Source organism: Lolium perenne, chromosome 5 (assembly GCF_019359855.2).
Source record: "Lolium perenne isolate Kyuss_39 chromosome 5, Kyuss_2.0, whole genome shotgun sequence".
Taxonomy (NCBI): Eukaryota; Viridiplantae; Streptophyta; class Magnoliopsida; order Poales; family Poaceae; genus Lolium; species Lolium perenne.
In genome coordinates this window covers 66,225,948-66,237,228 of record NC_067248.2, presented here as the reverse complement: position 1 = coordinate 66,237,228, position 11,281 = coordinate 66,225,948, and the positions used below count along the sequence as shown (strand labels likewise).

Sequence of the window (11,281 nt, the reverse complement as noted above, 5' to 3'; positions counted from 1 at the left end):
TAACCCCAGGGTCAAGAATGAACTGATGAGTGAGTCCCAACTTTTTTCTGGCTGCACAGATAAGAAATGACACCGAGTTGAAATTTCAGCCAGTTCGTGGAACGAGAATGAGGACATACATCCCCTCGGCGGGGTCGGCAATGACGCAGACTCCTTATACGAGTCTCAGACCACTTATCATAGATTCTCAATTGCCAGAGGATGAGATCATCGATTGGCGACATTTGGTCTTCAGACCTAACGGCTAACAATCCAATGGAAGAAAAAAAATGTTGCAACTGAAGCAAGATACATTGACTCAGTTTTATAAGTTTCCTGCCTATTTTTAACAGGTAGTGGAAAGTTACAACATGGTCCACTTCTTCTACGGGAATTATATACAGTTCTAGTATGGTTACATGAACTTGTTACTTGTCAATATGTTGCAAATAATTCCTCAAATGATGGGACACTGGAATCAATCCATTCTTATGGTCTGTTGGTTGGAGGTAATGTTGATCCTCTCGTCTCGCAGCATGTTCATGCTAGGAGCCAGCAATCTCGTGTAGCGATCGAAATAAAGAAGCTGCTTCATGAGTAGAGCAAATTCCCTAGGAAATTTCAGCCCATATGACTCGCTAACCCTCACCTGGGAGATGCAACAACAAAAACGTTAGCTTACGTCTCCAAGAACAATATATACTTCTCGGCAGTTATTGGACCAAATCTGCAACTTGATATTCAATATTCAACTACTACTAAACAGCAGGTGCATCTCAGATTGGTTATCTCTATCTAGCTTAAATATGACCTTAAGAGCATAGAGCCATGTTTCAGAAAACTAAAAGGAGAACCCATGTCTTCGCAGTTTAGACTGCAACGCAGATGATCGATTTTGAACTGCAGCCCAAAATATAAGAATGCATCTATTGATTTGAGTCCCAAAACAAGAACAAGAATACGTCTACTGATCTGCATATCTCCCCAACTACTGACTGCAGTGCGGAAAGTGTCTCTCCAATAAGGACTACTAGCAGTGGGAACTGAGAAGAATAGCATCTCATAACATATTACTCTATGGATAATTATTGTTTGTAGTTCTAGGATCAGAAAATCACCAGATCAAGAAACAGTGCATTCATCTGCCTCTCATCTACCACAACATTAGCAGATACAGCTGTAGCATCAGAACTTCTTGCTGCCGCGACTATGATTTCAGTATCCAACTCCTGCTTGACAAAAAAGAATGCATTAGCATTGCTCCAAATTTGCGACAAAAATTATAGAACGGAGGGACTAGTAACAATGGGGTGTAACGTGCTCCAGAAATACAAAGGGTGGTTACATTAGTTGCTACACAAGCTACCTAAATCAACATTTAGCTGTCACAACTAACAACTGTTCAGGCCAGATCTGCGCTGGCACCAAGTTCTATAGCTTTGGGACTCTGGGAGAACGTTTCTTCATAAAAGCACAATCAAAAGGCTCAACAAGCCTTCTGAGTGTCAAATCAAGTATCCTTCTCTTCGGTGATAAAAAGATGTACCCTTGTGCTGTTGGTGGACATTACCTGTAGTGATGAGAATATCTTTTGCAAGTCCTTGGCAAAAGAATTAACATCTATATCATTCCCTGTAGCACCCATTTCGGAAAGGGCAGATGCCATAGCCTTGTAATCCTCAGTTGCGAAAGAAGCCAAAAAGATCTCCATAGCAGCCCAAGTACTTGGGGATATTCGGCCCACAATTCCTGTTAAGTATATTTACTAATATTACTTTACTTCGTTGACAAGATGTTATGGCTAATGAGTGCAGTAGTAATCAAAAGGCTGGTAAGAGACCAAGTAACAAACAAAAAAAAACTACTCCCTCCATCCCAAAATAACTTGCTCAACTTTGTCTAGATACGGAAGTATATAGACGCAATTTGGTTATAGATACATCCGTATCTAGAAAAAGTTGAGCAAGTTATTTTGGTACGGAGGGAGTACAATTCTAGGTAGTTAGCATATGTAAGCAAAGACTCCATCATAAACTCCAATAAGAACATTACTGCCCGTAACATGGCGATAGTAATACATGTGGCAGGAACTTAAGTCTTGAAACATACCAAAATCAATAAATCCAACACGCCCATCACGAAGCAACCACAGGTTTCCTGCATGCACATCCGCATGGAAGGATTCACATGAAATCAAGCTTCCAAACCTGCGCATTATGTGGATTCATTAATATGTTTGTACTGAGACTTGACTACTGCCACATAATTATCCAAATTGATTGTTATATAAGAAGATAAAGGGGCAGCTGCTGAAACTGGAACATACCAGACATTGAGGGCAGTGACTAAAGTCAACTCAGGATCAGGAACAAGAGACCTTATAGAATCAAGATCAGTGAGCGGAACACCATACAATCTTTCCATAGTTAAGACACGCTTTGTGCTACAGTGCCGATACACAAATGGAGACTTGGCCTGCCTATCAAATCCCATTGCTTCGATGTATCTCTGGAAAGCTTCCATATTTACAGCCTCTTTTCTAAAATCAACTTCTTCAAGCATTGATTCCTTTATATCCTTGATGATAGCAACCTAAAGAAGGAGAATATACATAACAGTTTTGTTTTGTGATGCATCACAAAGTTGAGTTGCATGCTTACAGTCTGCATTATCTAACTCACTCAACAATATCACAGAATGTGGACTTCCAAGAATATAGAAACATGTATATGATAAGTTAACAAAGCTGTATGCATTATGTTGACATGTGGTAATAAAACGCCGCAAGCATCACTTGATGCAGAGGCAGGGAAAAGTCCCTATTTCGAAAAAAAAATTATGTGAGTTATTTGTTGAACCAGAAAATATTGATTTATATGAAAGATAATTTCACAATGAAATACATGCTATGGTGTGTGAGTTATTTGTAGAATCAAAATCTCTCTGGACACAATCCTTATTGTAACTTTCTCAAAAGGGCAACTCATTGTAACATTCTGATTAGTGAACACAATTATGGATATGTTGATGTAAAGTATTGTTTAATATTACCTGAACATGATCATTGAAACACAGTTTCCAATCCACTCTCATACTCAGCTACACGATTGTTGGAAAATAAATACAAACAAATAGTCTCACAAGCACAAATATCTTCACTCGGCCTCGGAAAAGAAAAACAAGCACATGCTCGTGTGAGCAAGTTCGTTTGTCATGTTTTACAAGCTGCATTAATAAAAAAAAATTGTTTTATACTACACACACAACCTTTGATGAGGACATAAAACTTCCAGCTTTAGTGGAATTTGGTTTCTGGTGTTCCGGGAACAAATTGGTCGAACGGTTATTCTGCTTTAATAAGGCTTACACCAGGCTGCATGTTTGCTATTTTAAAACAGAAAAAAGATCAATGTTTAATGACACATTTGTATGCTATGAAAGTCAAGGATATCCTCGCATGTGGAACTATAATTAGGAGGTCTCTTACCAGTGATGTCCTTTCTAACTCAGGGCTTAGAAACTCCAAAACACGTGCAACAACATAGATAAAATTCAGATCGGCAACCAAAGTATCTTCAATACCAGGCTTTAGGACTTTAATCACCACATCCTTCTGAGAGTTCTTCAACCTAGCCCCATGAACCTGGATGATAATAAAGTTACCTCAACTCTTTGATGCTAGATTGAAGAATGTAATTCAGATGCTCGCAACAGAAACCTGTGCTATTGAAGCAGAGGCTACTGGTACGGGATCAATGTACTCATACACACTATCCAATGGCCGCTGCAACTCCTCAAGCAATATCGACTCGATCTCATTATATGGAACAGGTGGTGCTCGGTCAAAGCAGTTCTGGAATTCTTCAACATATTCTGGAGGGAAAAAAGTTGGCGCAGACGCTATGAACTGCACAATGACACAGTCAGTTGACTATACAGGCTAAGAACACAGACACAACATATGATTACAAAAGAAAAGGCTTAGTACAAAGTAGAAACCATCTCCGCACCTACCCAAAACACCACCATAAAAAGGACAAATGCTCTCAGATTTTCCATTTGCTACCTTTCAAAATTCTAACTGTCACTAGAAATTTAGAAGGCTGCCGTGTGAACACGAATTCCTAGTTGTACAATCTTAGGCCCTGTTTGGCTGGGCTTCCAGAGTGGCTTCCCATGAAAAAAGCTGAAACCCAAACAAACACTTTTTCCTGATCCCTGATTCAGGCGAATTTCATTTCAACGAAATAGGTCACTAATAACTGTGAAGACACGCCATTAACTTCTGTGTCAACCTTACTTCTTGATGATATAATAGTATAAATTATGAACATGCCCATACCTGACCTAGCTTGATATAAGTTGCACCCATGCGTTCAAAAAGCCTTCTGAGGTAAAGAGGAGAAAGCAAACCAAGCCGCATCTGAGCTGGAATTCCTGCTGACGTGTTAGCTGTCTGCATTAGATTGAGAGCAAAGCATTATTAATATATCTGCTGAAATTGAAACCATTAACGACTTTATCAATAGACCTAACAGTTGTGCAAAACCAAAGCAAAGCTAACATCACCATCTTCTACAAGGAGCAAGCGTCATGCCAACCATGCCTTAGGCCACCTCCAACAGTGGACCGCATTTCGGACCGCCAAAGTGTCAGTTTGGGTCCGTTTGCGGTGGCCCGCGGACAGGGGAGTGGTCCATGTCCGTTTGAGCTTGCCAGCAGCCCCAACGGCAGACCACATTTTGTGGGGCCAGCTGTCCGCTCCCGGCTGTGCTGTTTCCCCCGCAGGCCGCTGTGCCTATAAAATCGGGGCCACCGGGGACCTCGGCCAGCCCACACAACCCTAGCCATGTCTGACCGCGCCCCACACACCACTTGGGCCCAGATCAGCAAGGCCGCGCTAGAGAGGTACCCTCCAAGCCCCATGGTGAGCGGTGAGGACCGCGGAGCAGCGAGTCCTCCTCGAGTCCTTCCAGAGCGCGCGGCAGCGAGCTGTAGAAGCCTCAGACGACTCCATCGGCTCCAGCCACCACGATCTTTCTTGCCGTGGTGGAACGAGGCTGCCAGTTCATGGTGGCAGAGCGCAACACCTGGGCAGGTGGCATCAGAGCGGCTTCAAAAGGACGCAGCAGCTGTGCGGCAGGCGATGCCGCTGCGGCAGGCAGCGAGAGCCACCGAGATCGAGGCGTCCGCCGATGCGGAAGCGGCGGCGATCATGGCCACTCACTCAGCGGCGCAGCAGGCGGCCGCCCACGCGGCGGCAGGCATGACCTATGCCTAGACCATGAGGAGGCAGGCCGCTCGCGAGAGGATGCGTCATGCCAACAAAGCCATACGCATGTGGCCAAGGAAGCTCTGGCGGCGAGGCCGGTGGCCCGGCGGCCAGCGAGCGCCAAGGCAGTGATGGCCAAGCCAGCTACACCGACACTGGAGAGGGCCCGATGTAGTTTAGTTTAGTCTAATTTAGGTTTATTATGAATGTAAGAATGTAGCCACCTAAAAAAAATCAGTCAATGGCTTTTCTTCCACTGACTTGCGGGTCTCAGGAGGGTGCGTGGCCAGTCCTCGTGCTGTCCCGCGCCCGCAAACCTACACCAATTTTGGGCTGGGCTTGCTCCAAAACAGATGCGTCTGCGGGGTGCGGTCCGTTTGCGGTTGGCCGCTGGGCCTAGTTTTTAGGCTACGCGGACACCGACGGACACAATCTGTCCGTTTGCGGTCTACTGGCCTTACTAGTCCTCCTTACAGGTTGCAAACCTAACCCAACTCAACCCACCAGCACTTCACCAGGTCGATGCTAAACCTATAATACCCTGTGTGGCCCTTTGGGGGTCCTCGATATGTGGGCATGCGCCTGTGCAGGCACACATGTGGGATGTGCACATTATTTCAGCAGATGTATTTTTTCACTAACAAGAATTATCAATTTGATATGACACAGTAGACTCACGTAAATTTTACAGATTCCAAAAATTCATTTTGAAAACCAGAACTTCTTGCACCCAAACCACCTGATACTAGCCACTTCCACATTTTTTCAATTCTATTTAATTCACACCTACATAAGAGTTAATTCTACTTTTGTTTATAGCAGAGCACAAAGAGACAACACAAGCAGAGACAGGCAAAGAACTATGCTCACAGATAAATATAATAACTCTTGCCAGAACAATAGTTCGGTAAATTTACAAAAAAAAAAATCATATGAATTATATGATTAAGTCTCCAGCAAGTAATACAAAAAAGGTTGTCTGTTAATTTGGATATCGTCGATGGTCAGTAATGCTGATCTGTAACAGGCTAGTTACGTAAATGAAGAAATACTGGAGAAAACAAGGCTGTACAATGAGTAAATTCATGATTGTTTTGCTGCTGATTTCAGCAACAACAGGGATGCCATTGTGATTAGAATAAACTAAAAAGGACTGTATAGATCCCCGTGTGCACATCTTTGTCAGTGATATTACCAGTTATGCTTTATTGTCAATTATATGCCGCCAAATGCACCAAGAAACACACTAGTTCGTCAGTCTACAACTGCACGGATTATCTTCTTTTTTTATGTCTGAAGAACATCTGTATTTCCAATCACACCAAGATTTACAGAAACAACGAAAGAAGGATAAAACGAGAATGAACCTTCGAGAAGTCATTCAGCCACTCCCCACCAACACCAAGGAGAGCTTGGATCCCTTGCGCCATCCTGAAGGCACCTCGAGGCCCCGTGCTAATAGACGTCTGGAGAAGATCTTCAACCAATTTCGGCAATTCGCCAGCTCTATCTGCACTTGGACAGAAAATTGGAAGACCCAAAGGTCAGTTTCCAACAGTAGCACACATAGACTCCACACATTCAACCCCAGTCCCCATACTACTCCATCACCAAAATGCCCTTAGAACCACTCATCCACCTCAGAGTCATCCATAGTACGTACATACAATCAAAAGCACAACAAAATCACAACCATCCGAAAGCTACAAGCTATTCCATTTTCATATCGCCCACTCGTATGAAAATCAACCTCACCATTTTCTGCAGGAAACAAGACGCTGCGACGAGTCACTGAATTACCTTGGAGACGACTGGAGAAATCTTGTGCGGAAGAGGAGTAGCGTGCGAAGATCCTAACACCGCCCCGGAGGCGCCGTCTGCTACTGCTATCCCGTCCGGGCCCGAGTGAGCCCACCCTCAGGCAGCCTACCCCGCCTGACGGCACCTGCAATACGCCAACAAATCACTGAATTACGCAATTGAACCGAAAACGCAAAGTCGCGCCAAACCGAGTCCGTGGAGAAATGCGCCTGCAGTTGCGGAACGAGGGGGTGGGGGTGAGGAAGAGGGGGCCGACCTGGTGGAGGTGGTGATGAAGGAGGAGAGGGGACCGAGACGCCGCACCCCTAGCGGCTGCCATCGATGGATGGGTGAGTGGGGTGGCTCGCCGGCGACGGGGACGAAGCGCGGGAGTAGGATTGGAGTGGCCTCCTCTACTTGTGCGGGCGCGCGAGGTGTGAATCGTGGAGCAGTGCTGCACGGGACGGGAGAGATAGTTTGTTGTGCAGCTCGGCTCGGGGTCTTAAGGGTGGAAGAGGCGACACGTGTAACTAGAGTTCAGCTCAAGAACAAAGAGAGAGGAAGAAAAACTCGCCTTTACATTTTTCCGATAAAGAAAAAAAATAGTACATTGTGTCAGCCTCGGATGAACGGTCGAATCCACTGTTTTCAACAAGTCACCGCGGTCTCGTGCTCCGTAGATGCAAAAGGGCATCTTTACCTGCACGAACGTGACCGCTGTGGCGAAAGAAAGGAGGGGATTCCTATCGAGCACCCGCCTCTATTTTTACCCTCCATTCTCACCGCTCGATTCGGAACCTCCATCCCCCCCCCCCCCCCCCACACACACACACACACTTCTTGAGCTTCACCCCCGGTCCCATAGCACTTAAGCGGCACACAGATCTCCGATCGGCAGCGGCTCCACCAACAAGGCTACTTCGTCTTCTTTGTCGAGTTTTCCTTGGCCTCTAGCGATGACTCTAAGTAGCCGCAGCTCCAAGTGGTTTCCCTAGGGTTAGATCTCGATAGGATTTGCTAAATCTAGGTAGAATTTACATGAGAGTTGCTTGTTCATCGGTGATTTAGGGTAGGTTGTGTCGAAATGTAGTGCTTGTAGGATGAAACTTTGCACTGTCATTTGCCATGTCTTCATTGTGCGTACGTAGATTCACCTTCTGTGTTCTAGCTTAGTGGTTGTTCCTATCATGTATTGTATGATGTGTAAGTTGTTGCAATGATTTGTGTAGTTTGGACATTGTAGGACTCTCTCTGTGAAGAATTTAGACATGCCAAGACCTTCCTGGAGTACTATTGTGCTGACGTCTTGGCTCGACATGGGTGTACAACCACTTGAGGAAGTGGAGGGTCATGTGGCTTACCGGGGAACAAATGCATCCTCCTGGAGGTTGAACACTACTATGGGCACGTCGCGATTAGCACACTACCCTCCACCATTGTAATACTTCATCATTCATCGCTAACTTGCACAACTAACACATTGTATTCCCATCGTAGGATAACCCCAAGGACACTGAGTTCCTGAACACACCCATTGTGAATTACGATGAGATGCAGACCATCTTCTCCTTCGGCCTCACCACTGGAAAGTATGCCATGGGCTCAAGTGAGGCCCTTGGCACACCTCTAGTTTCCACTTCAGCTGAATATTTTGACACCTAGGAGTCCAACGGGGTGGCTGATACGTCTCAAACGTATCTATAATTTTTGATGATCCATGCTTATTTTACACCAATTTATATATGTTTTGCTCATGCTTCGTTGGACGTTTATACATTTTTCGGCACTAACTTATTAACGAGATGCCACATTGCTAGTTCTGTGTTTTCTGTTGTTTTGTATTTCAGAAAAGTTGTACATGAAATATTCTCGGAATTGGACGAAACAAAAGTCGAAGTCAATATTTTTTCGTAACGAAGACATAGTCCAGAGGGGGATCGAATAAGCGGTGCAGGGCGGCCAGACCACACCTAGGCGCGGCCTGGCCTGGGCCCGCGCCTAGGGGTGGTGGGCCCCCCCCCCCCCCCCCCCCGAACTCCACCGACCTCGCCCTTCCGCCTATTTATTCATGATCTCGGGAAAACCCTTAACACCATTGCATACCCTAACTTGGAGGGTTCTGAAGCTCTTCCCGGCACGGGGAAATCATCGCCGGAGGCATCTACATCGTCATGCCAGCCTCCTAAGTGATGCGTGAGTAGTTCATCCGTGGACTATGGGTCCATAGCAGTAGTTAGATGGTTGTCTTCTCTAATTTGTTCCTCATGTTGAGATCTTGTGAGTTGCTCTACATGATCAAGATCATCCTTATGTAATGCTACATGTTGTGTTTGTTAGGATCCGATGAATATTGAATACTATGTTGAGATCGATTATATATTCTTGTCATATGTTATTTGTAATCTTGCATGCTCTCTGTTGCTAGTAGATACTCTGGCCAAGTAATTGTTTGTGACTGCAAGAGGGGGTATTTATGCTCGATAGTTGGGTTCATGCCTCTAGTTTTCTGGAAGAGTGACAATAACTTTTAAGGTTGTAGATGTGCTGTTCCTACTAGGAAGAAAACAACAATGTTTTATCCAAGTATAATTCTATTGTTTACTTTACACACATTGCTTAATGCGATAATCTGTTGCTTGCAACTTAATACTGGAAGGGGTTCAGACGATAACCGGAAGGTGTATTACTAGTGTATGTATTATGTTGTAATGTCCAAACGAATCTCATAGTAATCATCTTGTCATGTATGGTCTTTATTCTTTCAATTGCCCAGCTGTAATTTGTTCATCTAGGATGTTATTTATCTTTATGGAGAGACACCTCTAGTGAACTGTGAATCCCGGTCCTTTCCTTTACACTAATAAATTCAACCACTGCAATCATGTTATGTTTACTTTCCACAAGCATTGTTCTCTTTAATTACTGCAAACATCTCCTTTCACTCGATACATTTAATCCTTTGTGTTCAGCAAAACCGGTGAGATTGACAACCTCACTGTAAGTTGGGGCAATGTATTTTGGTTGTGTTGTGTGCAGGTTCTACGTTGTTGCTGACGCCGGTAGTGCGTCCTGCCAATAGTCAACTAGCAACACCTTCATAAGTCACGTCTTTCTCCTACTGGTCGATTAACCGTGCTCATCATACCTTCCTCTTGGGGTTCCCCGACGGTGTGCAATCTGCGCTCATCAGGAAGTACGCTTACATTGGAGGGGTGTGGTGCCACGAAGGCCTACCAACGCCACAAAGGCCTCACCCTATTCTCCGGTGAGCACCGCCACGAAGGCCAAGCTCGCGCTCCACTAAGCGGTTGCCTTCAAGGTCGCAATTGGAACTATTACACAAAGAATGGGTGTAATGTCCTAGGTTTAGAGACGATCGAGGGGTAGATTTTAGAAAGGGATGTGCACTGCATCGTAAATTCTGGGGAAATTTCGCGCTTTTAAAACAAAACTGCATCGAAGGGGGACAAGTTTCTCTCTCGACACCTTATAGGGTTAGGGTTTCGAGAGTGCGACAAACTTGCTTCTCATTCAACTAAGTTAGGGTTTTGAGAAGAGAGGAGAGGTATTGCATTACAACTTAAGTTGCATGATTGAATTCAAACCTAAGTTGAATTTGAATTTCAAATTCAAACATCAAATGAATATCTCATAATTCAATATTGAGGTAATTCTTTAAACAAATTATAAAAACAATACAATTATTAAGTAAAGCTCATTAGAGAAAATTGGAGCTTTATTGATAATCACAAAAGATACATTGTCTTTACAATATTCAGATTGAAATATAGAATATTACAACACATTACAAGAATTGGCAAAATGGAAAAAGAAAAAGAAAGAAGATTACAAATTAATGGAATTCCTAAACTACAAGTTGATCCTCATGAATTCTTTGACCAAGATGAACTTGAGTCTCATCTTGATCATCTCCAAGTCCCTGCACACAAACAAAGCAAAACAAGTGTTATGCCACTTGGCATATTAGAAAAACAGTGAAATGGTGGATAATACCAAGCTCTGCCGAGCTGATCCTCTCACAGCCCAAGTCCCAAGCCCAGGACACACACACACACCCTAGCTGCTCACCAGGCTATGTGCATGCTCAATAGCAACACACACACAGGGAGAGTCACCAAATGTTGCCAGGCTCAGCTGTCGACCAGGAGAGCAAAGAAAGGATGATATAAAACCTTTTTCCATCCAAACCCTAGTCATTCATCGACAAGC

The 11,281-nt window shown here is 44.3% G+C and overlaps 1 protein-coding gene across 1 annotated transcript; it reads right to left on the bottom strand.

Moving 5' to 3' along the window:
* Positions 1–270: 270 nt before the first annotated feature.
* On the bottom strand, positions 271–7,516 carry LOC127299390 (uncharacterized aarF domain-containing protein kinase At5g05200, chloroplastic). The gene is made up of 11 exons (XM_051329347.2): positions 7,329–7,516; positions 7,052–7,196; positions 6,619–6,761; positions 4,322–4,435; positions 3,698–3,886; positions 3,467–3,622; positions 2,306–2,571; positions 2,089–2,186; positions 1,550–1,728; positions 1,098–1,208; positions 271–628 (listed from the first exon to the last, which is right to left on the bottom strand). The coding sequence occupies exons 1-11, from the start codon at positions 7,389–7,391 to the stop codon at positions 458–460; spliced, it is 1,635 nt and encodes a 544-aa protein (XP_051185307.1). The 5' UTR covers positions 7,392–7,516; the 3' UTR covers positions 271–457.
* Positions 7,517–11,281: the final 3,765 nt, after the last annotated feature.

What these genes read in the sequence shown, in the direction of transcription:
- LOC127299390 (XM_051329347.2), bottom strand. Translation starts at nt 7,391, where the DNA reads ATGGCAGCCGCTAGGGGTGCGGCGTCTCGGTCCCCTCTCCTCCTTCAT. An exon ending in TTTCTCCAGTCGTCTCCAAG is followed by an intron (nt 6,762 to 7,051) that starts GTAATTCAGTGA and finishes GTCCAAGTGCAG; the next exon opens with ATAGAGCTGGCGAATTGCCG. An exon ending in ATGCACTGTTTCTTGATCTG is followed by an intron (nt 629 to 1,097) that starts GTGATTTTCTGA and finishes TGCATCTCCCAG; the next exon opens with GTGAGGGTTAGCGAGTCATA.